At 39.3% G+C, this 15,275-nt stretch overlaps 1 protein-coding gene across 6 annotated transcripts in view; it reads right to left on the minus strand.

The window, feature by feature from the left end:
* The window catches only part of cfap74 (cilia and flagella associated protein 74), a 52,025-nt gene extending 38,728 nt beyond the window's left edge, over window positions 1–13,297 (minus strand). For 4 of the 6 annotated variants that reach the window (XM_069527221.1, XM_069527220.1, XM_069527217.1 and 1 more), the window contains exons 1-14: window positions 13,167–13,297; window positions 12,624–12,746; window positions 11,653–11,716; window positions 11,172–11,324; window positions 10,220–10,318; window positions 10,014–10,118; window positions 9,256–9,429; window positions 8,763–8,873; window positions 7,902–8,004; window positions 6,409–6,566; window positions 6,038–6,248; window positions 5,774–5,929; window positions 3,979–4,137; window positions 3,728–3,846 (exon numbers count right to left, since the gene is read on the minus strand). In XM_069527221.1, coding sequence (XP_069383322.1) covers window positions 3,728–3,846; window positions 3,979–4,137; window positions 5,774–5,929; window positions 6,038–6,248; window positions 6,409–6,566; window positions 7,902–8,004; window positions 8,763–8,873; window positions 9,256–9,429; window positions 10,014–10,118; window positions 10,220–10,318; window positions 11,172–11,324; window positions 11,653–11,716; window positions 12,624–12,720 — 1,709 coding nt within the window. In that variant the 5' untranslated portion in view covers window positions 12,721–12,746; window positions 13,167–13,297. Of the gene's footprint in view, window positions 1–3,727; window positions 3,847–3,978; window positions 4,138–5,773; window positions 5,930–6,037; window positions 6,249–6,408; window positions 6,567–7,901; window positions 8,005–8,762; window positions 8,874–9,255; window positions 9,430–10,013; window positions 10,119–10,219; window positions 10,319–11,171; window positions 11,325–11,652; window positions 11,717–12,623; window positions 12,747–13,157 lie in introns of all 6 variants that reach the window. The other 2 variants (XM_069527218.1, XM_069527216.1) reach the window with 2 other exon arrangements.
* Window positions 13,298–15,275: the final 1,978 nt, after the last annotated feature.

Genomic DNA, 15,275 nt, shown 5'->3' on the forward strand with positions numbered 1-15,275 from the left:
CCATTCATCTCGTAACACAAGTGTCAAAGGTATTAACTCAACAAAACCACATCCGATTCCCAGATAGGCTAAGACAAGAGCTCATTTTGTGTGCAATACAATCTTGTGTATATGCATGTTTGACTAATTGCCTGTTGTTTTTATGTTCTATTCTATTCTAAACCAAACACTGCATCTTGTCCTTGCACCATTTTGGACCAAGTTAAAAATCTGTTGATGTGATGTGTGACTACCCCCATTTTTACTATAGTCTCAGGCTTTACCTCGCAGCTCATCTCAGGAACATACATACCACAGAGGGGTATCTTCCTGTCATGTGCAATATAATGTGAGAAAGTGATATTGCAAAAACACAGCTTCTATATGGCTTTTTACCAAGTCTGGGGAGCCTAGGCTGTTGTGGTTTTTGTCCCAGTAGTGAAAAGATACAGCAGAGCCCATTCTGGCACAAAAGCGCCTACGCTGGGAGGGGTAGCAGGATGGAAAACCATTTTTAGAAACTCAGGGGGCGTACAGGGAGCCATGGGTTGGTGTGAAAAAGCCCAGTGTGTTATTGGTTCACGTTACTCTCTCCTGCTGTGTTTGATGTTTAATGTTTTTAGCTGGCTGAGCCACAGAGGCTTTGGTCACGACTGATCTCAATATTGTAGGTTTTTTAACGTGTGAATAACCAGCAGGTTTTACACACGGCAGACACTGAGTCCTAAAAGGAGAGTGTGTGGACGGTACAGTGGCAGAAACAGGTGCATCTGTCAGCATGTGTAAATCATAAATCACTTTTACAATTTGATATTTCCTTTCACTAAATTAGATTATTCCTACACTGCTTTGCCAATGATGCTGTTGCAATTTAAATTACATTGTTAACAATTTAATTATATTTAATTTACTGTACCTTGTTTTTCTTTTACTTATAAGTAGAAGGGGGCCTGTTGGCTCTTTCTTAGCTAATGGGAATGTGATTTTAGTTTCAGGTGATTAAATATCAATGAAAACATACTTATTACTTTTCTGCCAGCCTAACTCCTGATTCTTTAAAGAGTATACAAATCATATAAAATCAGTGGGGGCATAGGATGTTTATTTCATCTCACCTATAGGAGGGCTGCATAGTAGCAGTGTGCTCTGTGTTTCCACTGGGGGCTTTCATCATCTTTACATAAAACACACTGCTACTATGCAGGTTTCATGTTGTGCATGAGAAAGAAACCCTGCACCATATATGATTTGACATGATTTCTTCTGACTGAAGGTAGGGTTGGTAAGTTGTTTCCAAAATACTTTTTATCTTATTTGTTCTCTCTCTTCATGTTCTGCTACCCATTAATAAATAATGTGACTTTTGGAATTTTCCTGCGGGGATTAATAAAGTATTTCTGATGCTGATTCTGATAAAATTGTCTGAAAAAAAAGTCAGTGGCCCTCACAGGACTGGCATCTTCAGCTGAAGAGACATACATCGCTGAAGCAGGGACGCTAGTCCAAAGTTAGCGAGCGAGTCAGTTTTGCAGGCAGTGCCCCATTCATGTGGGCGTAGCTTTGACAAGAGGGCTGATGGGAGGTGGTGGGATGTAACGGTTGCATTTTATCTGTGAAGTGTCCTCTTGCTTTTTTCCCGAGGATTACCAACCCTAGCTTTAAATAAACAACTTTCCTTGTCGTCATGTTGATTGTTTTTGTTGTTATAGATGTGTTTGTTGGTTTTGTTCCCCACATTATTAATCATAAAAGCAATCGCCAACCATATGGCAAGTTCAGATTTACCAGTCTACCGTGTAATGAGACGCTAAAATGTCCAAGTTTTGAGAGACAACCATTCAACAGTATGATTAATAGTGTCATGATGGTTGATCAGGACTAGCCAGCATTAAGCTCTGGTCATACCAGACCATGTACCAGTAAAACTTAGGACTACATTGAACAGAGAAACTGTGTGTTTTATAGGTTTGGAACTGAACTAGACCATAAAAGAAAAATCAAACATTGCAGAACGCTGCAGCCAGTGGCTCTAGATCATCTTCAATTGTGTCCTACGTTCAAAAATGGGACAGTGTTACGTTTAAAAAGGCATAGAGGTAATGATATCTGATCTACTGCATACAAGCCAGTAGCTTTAATGTACCTTTAGCCTCAGCGTACCATCCGCTAATTGTATTTGGTAACTTAAATTGTGCAGGAGACCTTCAAATGTACAAGGGATATTCACCATCTTGTCCTATATTCTAAAATAAATTGTTAAGTTACACAGCTGCACTGTAAATATCCTATCCTCCATATTTGTGGCAGTGAATAATGAGTCGAGGGAAAACAGGTGCAGCAGCACACCAAATAACTTTCATGATGAAATAAGATTTTTTTCAACCTTGTACTAATCAATGTGGAAAAAGCCGGAAGCACCTGTTGTTTTTTATCTTCAGATTGATTTGAATAATATGATATTGAATTGAGTCTCAGACCAGTGTAACTACAGAAAAAATATACATAATCTTGACTGTGCTGTGTTTCAGTGACATGAAAGAGAGATACAACGGCGTGAGAGGGTATAATGTGCATGACACAGTATGTGTGCATTCACCCGTTGGTATGGAAGTGCGTGTTTGCTACATGTGAGTTAAGAATAGTGGCTAGAAGGTGATATGTTCAGACATGTAGTCCAGCACGAAGGCTCAAGAACAGCATCAGTATTTTCCCACTGCCCCTGCTGTAGCCTGGGAGACGGTTCACTCAGTCAGGCAGAAAGAAGAGCGATGAAGAAAAAACCCATCAAGTCATGGGGAAGCTGATGAGGAGGTGCTACACAGTGAGTGACCCGGAAAACAGTTCATCTCTGCTCGGCCTGTAGGCTGCTAGCAGGCTGAGAGTGAGGAGATGTAGCAGAGACGTAGTCTGACTCACAGAGCTCAGGAGAGAAGATGTGAGCGTGGTGATCTAAGCTGGCGCCCATATGTGGGAGGACAAGCTCTGCTTCACATCCACTCCATCTTTTTAAATGACAATAAGTGGCTGTATTAAATTCCTAAGTGGTGATACACAAGCGGGCGTTTCCATGTGATAACTGAAGCAGTTGAATATCACAGTGGCTTCATGGTAGCTTTAACATTTGTTGCGGTAAACATGTGTAGCTCAAGTGTTGTCTTACCAGAAGAGGAATGTGCTTGCAAAAATGTATGACCTGGGAGCAAGAGGCAAAGCTTTTTCTGAGTTCATTCTGTTCCGGAGCAGCAGTTTGTGACTGAGACAGAGGCTGTGCACAATTTGACAACAAAAGCTGCTTTCATACACGCGCCGCAAACCTGAACTTTTCCTGATATTATGAGTGTGATGATGTGTGAAGACAAATGTTCAAATCAGTTGAACCAGACATCAAACTGACTTTACACAGCCAGCTCCCCAGCACAAAAGTCTGTGTGGTGTCCAACTGAGTCGATGTGCAAACAACATGCACACAGAGCTGAAACTGGGCGTCATGAATTTACCAATTAACATATTGCAGTTCCACAAACGTTTATTCACATTGACCTTACACTGTCCAGCCATATACTCAATTTGTCTTGTCGAACTTGTCTTTTATTAGATTAGTTTACTGTCAGTGGAGCATTAATGTAATAATAGACAGAGAAGAGAAAAGTAAAAGAACTAAAACGTGACAGGCCCACTGATACTACAAAAGGCAATGTGACTGTTTTTTGGCAAACTGCCCACAGAGTCAATGTACTTAATGTCTTACTTGATAGAGATAGAATCCTTCAGCTGAGCAGAGACCCCAACAAGCTTGCAGTGGTTCGTGATGTAGCTGGTGTTAGTCAGAACAATTTTCTTCTTATATATTTTCTGCACTTCAAAGTCCTACAAAAGACAATTTAAAATATTCTAAATCATTATTTTGCACATAACACCTACATCTATTTCATCAGAATTCCTCTGTTATATTCTGAAGTCAGAAGTGATGTTTTTAAAAAAAAGCCCTTAGTGTGATACCTTGAAGAGGAGGACCTCTGGTTTGCTGATGAATGGAGGCCCTTTCAATTCTTTTCCATGAACTTTTTTAACAGGCACGTTGAGCTTTCCACTGGACAGTGCAGCTTCTTCCTGCTTTACTTCCGTTTGCACCAGTGTTGTCTTCAAATTGAGGGGTGACTGTAACCACACAGAGGAGCGATGGCAATAACAATCGTTATAATGAAACTGCAGAATTCATGGCTCTTATATAAATACAGCACTCAAATGCCAAAAATATTAAGGATACCAGTGGTCCTCTGAATAACAAGGCTATCATGTGAGTAAGAACTGTGTGTAATATTCTATAAGATGAAAAACAATCATGTAATAAACCGAGGAGTCTTAGTTGACCATTATATAATAGTAGGAGACCATTTTATTGCTTTACATGTGTATGAACATGTAGATTCATCTTTTACTTAATTTAATTAATTTTAAACTTTTTTCCAATGTCAAAGTCCTCTGCTCTATTTTTTTCCTGTGTTGTAGAGCACTTGAAGTGAATGAATCATCTTATTAGCTTCGTTACGTCGCTGTGCTCATGTGGCCATTACTGTGTCGAGAAGTAGCCTTTTGATGAGAGCATTAGTACGATCTGTATGTTAGGAGGCAAGATCACTTCCACTCGACTTGTCACTCGCTCAGAGCTCTGAGCTGTAACACCGCCGCTCGCTCTGAGGCCTCAAAGGCCACCAGCACAATCCAAAGTGATGCCTGTCGCCTCACATTTCAAGGGTGTAGAGGGGCTGGATGAGACAACAGAGCTGACTCACCTCAATGGAAGGGAGCAACAGACACTCCGGCCTCGATCAAAAACTACCAGGAAATAGCCCTTCAGCAATGCATGTGATTGATGTGATAGTTAGAGTAGATCTAAACAATACTCACTTGTTGGCCACAGAAAACTTTTACCCTTACTACACTTCTGGGGAAATATTTGGATTTGTCTAGTCTACAGTTTTTCTAAGACTGAATTAGAAAATCTGTGCTTGTTGCCTGTAGGCACTTAGTGTATAGTTTGCTAACATTTTTGTATTAAGGAAAAGATGTGTGATGATTCTATTGTAACAAAAAACATTGTTGATCAATAACTGTTTTTAATTTTGAAATAAAACATTTTGATATGTGTGTTAAAGACGAGATTTTTCTTATAGATGATGTTCTTGATTGGTGATTTGAGGAGCTGGAAGCAGGGAATATTGGATAATAAAGTTTTTTTACTTGGTTAAAGACAAAATATAGTCAATAGAACTTTAAACAGATGACTACAATTGTTGCCAGGGTTGATTGACTAACAATAAAATTGACTAGTTGTTTCAGTATAAATCAGAGGCATTTGAAATGCAAATCTTTCTTAATTCAAACAGTTTTGGAACAACAGAATACATGGTACCAGGCCAAACACTCCCTGATTCCCTCAGCACTGTGGTCTGATTGATGACCTGGCCGAGATTTAGACAGATTTGTGTTTCCTCTGTGACACATGGTGTCATGTTTTCACTTTCCACCGGCCAGCGATGCGCTTCACCGTGACCATGTACATGATCAACCCCTCAAGATCCCATCCACCCTGCATGCATATCACCCCACCGTCCACTAGTAAGGCAGGAACATTAACATGATTCCTCACTGGCCTCACATCTTCAATCTCTGAAAGTTAGCAAGTAGCACAGTCGTAAAGGAAATGATATGCCTGCAGTGAATGGGACATGATTTATGAATGTTTTATTGTAGCAACTTGCAGGAATTTGCTTGTGACTGATTTTTATTGCACCTTGTACTTCTCGTCCCACAGCCCAGAGAATTCAGGCTGAGCCAAGCTGTCAGCAGGACTCAGGTGGTCCACTTCCTGGCGCATGTTTTCCTCTGGGTCCTCACCATCAGAGGAAGCTGACGATGAGCTGCTGATGCCACTTGTTTCTCTCCACTGCTGGACAAATGCACAAAGATGTCAGGTCCTAATTGTTTGGAATGCACTCAATCTCTCTGTGCTTTCACTTGAAATGAAATGGCATCTCAGATGTTAAGAACCACTCACAGCTGTGGCTCTCTCCTCTGTGGCTGATGGGGGTCTGGGGTCCAGGTAGTGCAGGAGATTGTCTCTTACCCTCCCCAGAGATGACAACTTGTCAGTGCTTGAGATATTAGGTAGTTTCGCCTGGTGCCTCTTTCTGCTCTTCACCAGCTGTTCCTCCTGGATGATTTTTGCCACGATCACCTTCTTTGACTTCTGTCTCTCTTCAAATTCCCTGAGAAGAGCAAATCAACAACACTGCATTATACTGAAATGGGGTCATATATTCCTCAGCGCAAAGCGAGAGAAAACACCCACACACTGCTGCATGGAGTGGGAGTGGAGGACATGCATGTGGGAGAGGAGAGGAGAGGGAAGGAGAGAAGAGTACGCACTCTTGTTTTTGTTTAATCGTCTCTAGTTGTTTCTGTTGGTGCATATGCCTGATACTGTTAATGCCTTGGGCCTCCAGGGATTTTCTCAATTGTTTTTGTTGTTCTTCTTTCTCCTGGGCATTTGCTTTAGCTCTGTTTTGTTGGATCCGTAAGCTCTCCTAAAGAAACAACAGGAGAGTAATGAAAACATATCAGATTACCATATGCATTAAACTGATCATCTGAAAGAGAAGAAAAGGATGTTACGAAAACATATTCTCCTAAATCATGAAATATACCTGTCGAATGTTTGGAAAATACAGCAATAAGTATGATGATGACAGCAGCGCAGGATCATAATAACATGTCGATAATAGCATACACAGTCCAGAACTGAATGTACCCATTGAAACACAAATAAAAATGTGGTCAGATGATAATTTGAGGTACTTGAAATCAGTATATACAGCTCGTGATGGCATGTTTTGTGAATGTGCAGTGTATATCAGCAAACAGATGTATAATGTAGTAAACCAACTGTTAGGGATTAGTACGTTTTGCAGAATGAGTATTTTGATTTGCAATGTAAAGTTCATATGGTCACAGATATTTTTGCAATGTCGTGCTACTACTCCCAATTTTCCACTTCACACTGAAGATTCCCTCTGCAACATTTCCAAATAAATACATTGGTATTCATACTATACACACTACACAGCCTTGCAGCTGTCATGAAAAGAAATGGGTGATTTGTATTCTCACTACACTTACTTTATTTTATTCTCGTGTGTTTCTGATATATATTTTATATACATACAATATTTTATTTCAATTATTCTTTTTTTTCACTTGGAATACAATCTGTACATGGCGAGTTCTATATAAATAATACACATTGGCTAGAAAAGGTGTGCGAGCCAACTTGGATTTCTCCATCGATGGGTTATTGGTAACTAAGTTGTCAGAGCATGAAAACCCTTTTTCTCTGTTTAGATGCAGTTTTGTAATGACCCCTGAGGTGCTCCGTGGAAAATGTGAGCTAATGGTGTGATAGAGAAGTAACTGGGGAAAATACCGATACTGACACTACACCAGCACTCGTAATAAATATTAGTGATTATATCCAGCTGAGATCAAAAAGGTTTCAACATAACATCTTATATGTTTACTCAGTGATACTTATAATACTTCAGGATACTAATACAACTAAGTTCCATACTTCAATCAGATACATGCATTTATGTGTGTATGGTCTATCATGCACTCATTTGGTGTCTTAGTATAAATCACATGAGGTTAAATTGTATCACTGCATCTTTAAAGCTTTTATGTAAATAATGTATCACTGCATAAATGTTGTGCTTAAAAGGTTATTCATGTAAGCACTTAGAAATGATCTTATATTGTACTCTTCATATCGCAGCTACAGAAAATGTTAATAATACATGGAACAACCGCCTGTGTGTCATCATGAAAAAGCAGCAGAATCAGTATGGGGGGCTGCTGTTTCTTACTTGTGTCGCTGCTATGTTGGCTTTTAGTGACTTGACAGCTTGTATCCTCTTCTCCAGTAACTGTCTTTTCTGTTCCTCCTTCTCGGCCTCTTCCTGATGCATCCTGGAGGAAACGGGGACAATCACGAAGCATGTGAATGGTCAAATATACCGTGTGGGGGGGGAGCAAAAACTATATCTGCTATTTCTGCTTGGACACAGAAAATTCCAGAACCTGAATAATACAACGATTAATTATTATAACTCACAGAGACCCACAGAGCTGTCACATGGTAAATATAACAAGAAAATGAAAAAACAAATCAAAACAAGAGTTTTGGCTGTTACTAGGTAATGGCTTCTTTTACTTGTTTAATGTTAAACAAAGATAGTGTCCTAGTGTATAAACAATGATTCTCTTCTGCTCATGGGCAGGTTGTCATGATCTAGGAGGGATAATCCACTCATAGCATTGGTTATTGAAAATGACACATACTGAGAGGGGGCAGATTAACACAAAATTGATGCTAAGGATAAACTACAGTGTCTATGTTTTGTCTTGCCATGCTTATCCTTTAGGATTTAGAGTTTGCTTCAAAAGAGCAAAACCTCATGTATATTGAAGCTTGTATGATTCCTACACAGATGTAGTGATGTTTGTGAACTATACGACAAATGAATCCCTGCATAGACCTGATCTCCTGTTCACTATAACGTTTCTGTGTGAATTTGAGCCTTTCCAAGTATTTTATCAGTCCCACTCTTAACATTTATCCCGTACGAATGATCAATTGGATGTGTCAACTCTCCAATGGGTGCTGTGTGATTCCTAATTTTCTTGTTCTAGTCTGAGTCCTGTTTATTGGCTTATGAGCTGATTACCTTTTAATGGTCTCTTTCAAGTACTTGGTTGCTATCTTGCGGTTCGCCTGGCGCTCTTCAATTTTCCTCTGACATTCAAGCTCCTCTTTCTTCTTCATGGTGACCTGTTTACTATCAGAACACAATCACAGACACATACACATCAGTCTATCTAAGGTTGTTCATAATTTATCCAGCTGATACACAAAACAGACTGATACAGGCTTATGAGGCTTCTCATAAAAATGGCATTGAACCATTTCATGGAAGTGATACATTGGACACACCTAGGGAGATCATTTATGTGTATTCATCTTATTTCGTTGCCTAAATTAAAACATTTGTTTGTGTAAACAGGTGCTTTATAAGTGTTTCTCCTGATCAGATATGTATTTTACCAACTTGTTCATATAGTGAGATCAATTAGCAGTTTTCTAAACAGTATAAACGAGCAGTACACACAAAAAAACAAAAAAATGTGTGTATATGAAGGAAGTGGTAATATTTGTCCTACTCCTTGAGATGCCGAATCTTGAGCTGAAGGTTCTGGGTGGCTTGTCTCTCCTGCTGCAGCCTTGTTGCTGCCTTCTGGACCTTAAGGTCCTGGAAGAGCCGCTCCTCCTCCTGCACCTCTTGCCGGAGTGAAGAGAATCTGCTGAGCTCCATCTCCACCTCATTCAGCTCCAGTCTGAAGAGCCAGGACATAGGATGAGATAAAGTGTAGAAAGAAGAGGAAGCTAAACCTGCTGACCGGTGGTGTATGTGTATTTGATCAGCAGAGATAAGAACTATGTAGGGGTTCGAAGCCCACTACTTATGCATTTTGAACTTCAGTTTTTTAAAATAATAAATAAAAGGAACACATCAGTCAACTGTATCCGGGGGGGAAAATTTAATCCTTATTAGGCGGAACAGCAGTCAGACTAATTGAACGCATACTGACTGAAATTTTGCTTTAACAGATGGTTACTTAAAACAGAACGAAACAGGGTTCTTTCAGAATTTACAGAGCAAGCCTGATTTACCCACACCACACTGGATGGATTTATCTCTATAGAAGAGAAGTATACATGTGTTTGGAGAAATTAGCAAACCCATTTCAGTGTGTTGCAGGACAACAATGTAATGTGGATATACATTTTTTGCCGGATGACCCTACATGTTTGTTTTCTGTGTCACTGGGTTTATGAAATGGTGCTATTAAATAGATACATGAGGGGACTACTGTTTAATAATACGAATGGCCATCAGAATAAGACCTCTCTGACTCACTTTAGCTGCTTCAGCTCAATGTTGAGGTGGCCTTCCAGCTCCTCTTCACTCTGCAGCTTCTGACACAAATGCTTGTGCTGGGTTCGTAAACGAAACACTGCCACACTGCAGAATAAAACAAACAAGGAGTGGAGGGCAGAAACATCTCAAATCCTGTATGTATAGAAATTAGAGGCCAGTCAATGTTTTGCCTATTTTAAACTCACCTGTTGTCTGCTGCTTTCTGTTGGTCTATCTTTTCCTCCAAAGTATCCCTCTGCTCCTCCAAACTTTTAACATTCTCACGACAGAGTTTCAGCTCTTCTCTGGAAAAAAAACATAAGGTAAAAGAGAAAGGTCTAAGTGTTGACATAAAGAAACACACCAGATCAAAATGGATCAGAAGTAACATTTCCAAGGCTGGTAAAGTGCAACGCGTTCAGAGCATCAGGCTAATTGATTTCCTTGTGGCCATTGCAACAAACTGAGGGTAATTTTGTCAGCTAAAGCAATCTAATGAAGATTTTGAAAAGCAGAGAGTGGACACAAACACACACGTCAACAGCTTTGAATTGCCCAATGTTCTGATTGCAGCCTAATGGTGTGAAACACAACAATCTGTGACTGGAGGGAAAACTGTCAAAGTAAATCATGGAACAGTAAAAGCTGCCGACTGGTTAAAAGCCAGGTGTGCTTAGGTTCCATTAAACTCATGTTTGATCAGAGCGCAGTACAGCTCCACAATGACCTCGGATGTTTTGCACTAAAAGGAAAACGACAGCCATTTTTGTTGGGGACTGCCTCACAGTTCATCGGCTGCTTAATGGCTCGATGTGCAGACAAATAAAAAGAGGGAAGAAAATTGGGGAGAGAGAACATTATGGGAAATGTTCTTTCTACTGCTGAAATGATTTCCAGCAAATTGCTGAATCAATTGGTACAGAAATGATTGGCCCTGTAAAGAGGACAAGAGAGGTAAGACCTGGGACAGTGGAATAACACTGAAAGAGAGAAAAATTGATGTTTTTCCTGGCAAGGCAACAACCTGTGAAAAAGACACCTGTGTTTTATTGCTATTCTTACAACAAAACAAATGCAAGGTTTTCCATTACGAGTACAAGTGTCTATCTATGTTTCTGAGCTACTGTGGCTTTAGTCAGTTGTGTGCCAGGTCCAGACCTGGCTCTCAGCACGTCATGCTCCTTCTGTCGGTGAAAAGAGTCCAGCTGGTCCAGGTTTCGCCTCAGCTTGAACATCCGTGCTGTCTCGGCATAACTCCTCTTCTGACCATAATCAGCCTCAACCACAAGGTCACCGTCACCATCGTCCTCTCTTGAGACAGATGCACAATGTTATTTAGGAAAGGCTGCATATTTAAGTCCAACTTTGCATTTCGCACATAGATAAAATCATCCTACAATTATACTTGAAAGTGTGTACTGGGATCTTGCAATGTAGAAAACATTTTGTAGGGACAAAACACAAGAAATTGCGCTTGAATATTTTGTATTTAAATATCATTGTGAGAATGACAATGAGTTACAATGAAATGATGTTCTACGGTGGATACGAACAAGGAGATGACATGGTTGATGCATAAACATGTACATGTTATTGTCTAAAAGAGAAATGATTCACAGAAAATGTAATAAATGCTTACTCAGACAACTCTTCTAGCCAATCCAAATCAGGAGGAAGAGGAGGCTCCTGGTGTGAACCTTCATCTGAAATGTATACATACATTAATTAAGGATATCCCACTTTTTAAACTGTGGACATATGTATGTCAATAAAAGTGAATTACAGGGAAGATTGTGTTTCCACAAGATAGATAGATAGATAGAGTACTTTATTCATCCCCGGAGGGAAATTAAGGTGTCATAGCAGCTTGTGTATCGGAACACAACAAAACACAATGCAATAGAACAAAACAAAACAAAACATTTAGGTAAAAAGAACAGAAACAGAAACACAAGATGAATAGGCAGACAAGTAGTGCAGTGGCAATATGATGATAATAGTAATAATGATATGATGGTAATGTTATTGTTAGACAGTATATAAGAATATTAGTACAGTATATATTTATATATATATATATAGTATACAATATAACATAATATATATTTATATAGACAGTAATTATACCAATATAATAGCAGTATATAGTAATAATGGCAGCAATAGTATATATAATAATAATAATAGTAGTAGTAGTAGTGGTAATAGTAATATAATAATAGCATGTACACATGTATAAATATGTGTATATAGACTTGTAAATCCGAAGAATATACAGAGAATATGCAGAGTATGCAGAGTATGATATAATATGATATGATATATAATATATAGTAGGGTATAATTATAAGTACTTGACTATACAATATACTGGCAGTGTAAGAATACGTGGACTGGATGTGCAAAAGACAATATTATTGTATAAAAAGGTCTGTAATATTAAAGTGGTTTAAATTAACACACGTAGTGTAGTGCAGGGTACATGGTGCAAAGGTGACAGGTATATTAGTGCAGTTCTGTGATGGTGGCTCTGACAGAGGTAGATGAGTTATAGAGTCAAAGCATCGGCTGTATTTTGCAAACAAGCCTAAAACAGGTGCTGTCCCTCACCTTCAGTGTGATGATCAGTGCTGAGGTGGACATGATCCCACAATCCACCACTGCCTGACACCACGTCACGTGGACCTTCCTGGTCTTCTTCGTCCATTTCTCCTCATTAATAAATCAACACACCTAACGGGAATAAAGACGCTGTGCTCAGTGTCAGGACAATCCTCTTGAATAACTGACGATATCAAGTGGCGTCGTTCATTGAATTACTGTCGGCAACCTCAGTTTAAAAAGCTGATATCCCAATTTAAAATGTTCCCTGATAAATTCAATATGTGCCGATTCAAAGCTGAAGTCTTACTCACTCGCATTAGATGTTCAATCACATTTTGAAGTGTGCACGTAAGTAAATATATGTAAGACAACGTCCAATAACCAGATTTCCGAACGGAATCTGGCGTGTTGTTTAACTTCGCTACAGAAAGGTCGCTAGCTGAGCTCAGCAGCGAGTAAACTGTCCCGTTTACAACCACCAGCTTCATTTAGCAACACTGTTCCACTGTGTTACCTGTGTTACATGTGTTACCGTGCTACATGTGTTACCTGGCGCTGACGAGGATTCACTGCTCCTGCTACAAGTGTCTTCACTAAGGTTCTTCCTCTAACAGCAAACTTCATCCACCATGTTTGTTAGTGTTTCCATGGAGACGGGAAGCAAGGGGCGAGGCCTGAGCTCTTTATATACAGTCTATGGGCCTGAGCATGAAACCAGCTGACAGACTGACAGATAGATAGATAGATAGATAGATAGACAGATAGATAGACAGATAGACAGATAGATAGACAGATAGACAGATAGATAGACAGATAGATAGACAGATAGATAGATAGATAGATAGATTAGTGGACAGACAGACTGATAGATAGATGGACAAACAGACAGACAGACAGACATACAGATAGATAGATAGATAGAGAGATGGACAAACAGACAGACAGATAGATAGATAGATAGATAGATAAGAAATACAAGAATTACATTAATTACATTGCACACAGTAAATGACAGACTTATTTGGATTGTGTGTTAAAGGAATCCCTGGTGTCTCTGGTCTTACTTACTATTCTTATTTTTTATAATTTACACCAACGCTTAGTTTGCTTCATTTACACATGTCTTTTTCTTTTCCTCTTCCAGCTGTTGTTTCCTTTCAACGGTGCATCTATAATTCCCTTCACCATCACAGGTTTATTTCTTTGGACTGATATCAGTCAAGCCACACGCAGCAGAAAATATCTCAGCTGGTTCAGAAAGAATGATGAATCTGTGCGTTATGCAAAATCTTTTGTCGAGCAAGCAAGAGTGAGGAGCCATATCTGATTCACACTGGAAAAAGATGATTTCCAGTTGATCAGAGCTGCACTGGCACAATGAGCTTTTTACTTTCCAGAAGAGGAGCTGGGGAGAGATATATGGGCTCTGCTGTACAACACATTGAAATCCTGTGATACAGGAATATCACCATGGGAGACTGAATAAATATATATTATAGTGAAGAGTGTGTTTGTGTGTGTAATGTAAGATGATGGGTAAGTTTTTTTGCAGAGATAAAGGCAGAGCAAAGTAACTACGAGGGAATAAAAGACCCCAGATATATGATAGGATGAAAACAGATGGAGCAGAGGGAGCAGGGGGAGGGAGCAATGGAGACATACATGAGGATGAAATGAATAAACAGAAAAAGAAAGTGTTTGTGTTTGAGTGACATAGAACACTATCCCATTCAGTGCATTGCAGCTTGCAACATAGTATCTTCATGTGAAATGACCTTGCAGCGGAGGGTCCGGTGGGAGGTGGAGCTGCTGGTTTGAGTCCACAGTCACTGACTTGAGGCCTCTGCTCCCCAGGGTGAGGCAGCAGAAACCAGGGCAGGTGCACTGCTGCAGCTCCTCTCCCTGCAGTATGTAAAAGTAGACCTACTTTTAATGAGGAGAAAAATAAAAGGCTGCGGATTTTGGCAGAATGAAGGATATATCTCTTGTTATAATTTAAATATCCTGTGTTGAATCAGACTGGGTGGAGATTAAAGTGCTTACTGAGATTAGACCTCTGGGACCCACATAATACTTATATAATATAATAAATCCCTTGAGGATTCATTGAATGATTCCTCTGATATAGTGAGATGTGTTTGCAACCTTGTATCTAAAATATTACTTCAAATGTCTAGTGCCTTTTTTCAACTTAATGTGGTCTTGAGATAATTGTGAACCCCGATGTGAAAGGTCCTAAATTTTAATACAATTACAATTACAATAAAAAACTTGAAGGTCACATTAAACTGACAGAAAAAATCCTCTGGTCCCAAACTGCAAGTGTATCATTCAGGTCTGATATGTGAGATTGATCAATTATTAAAATAATAAAATCTTATGTCAAATGAAAACAAATAGCCAGGCAGAAGCATTCATAGATTTAGGACTATATGCAAATGTTCTGTACATTATGTAGGGAGGTGACTAACTGGACTTTAGTTGCTTGCATGTGATTATTTGAATAGCTTTTAGTTAGATAGTGTACATATAATCATGATCATAAATTTTTTTTGCATCCCCTAATGCTGGGTGTATGTGTCTTTAACACATATAGATTTCATATATTCACTTGGCTCCTGTGTGTAGTGCTCAATGAACAGAGTGTACCTTGCCTCA

This window comes from Paralichthys olivaceus, chromosome 6, assembly GCF_024713975.1.
Source record: "Paralichthys olivaceus isolate ysfri-2021 chromosome 6, ASM2471397v2, whole genome shotgun sequence".
NCBI lineage: Eukaryota > Metazoa > Chordata > Actinopteri > Pleuronectiformes > Paralichthyidae > Paralichthys > Paralichthys olivaceus.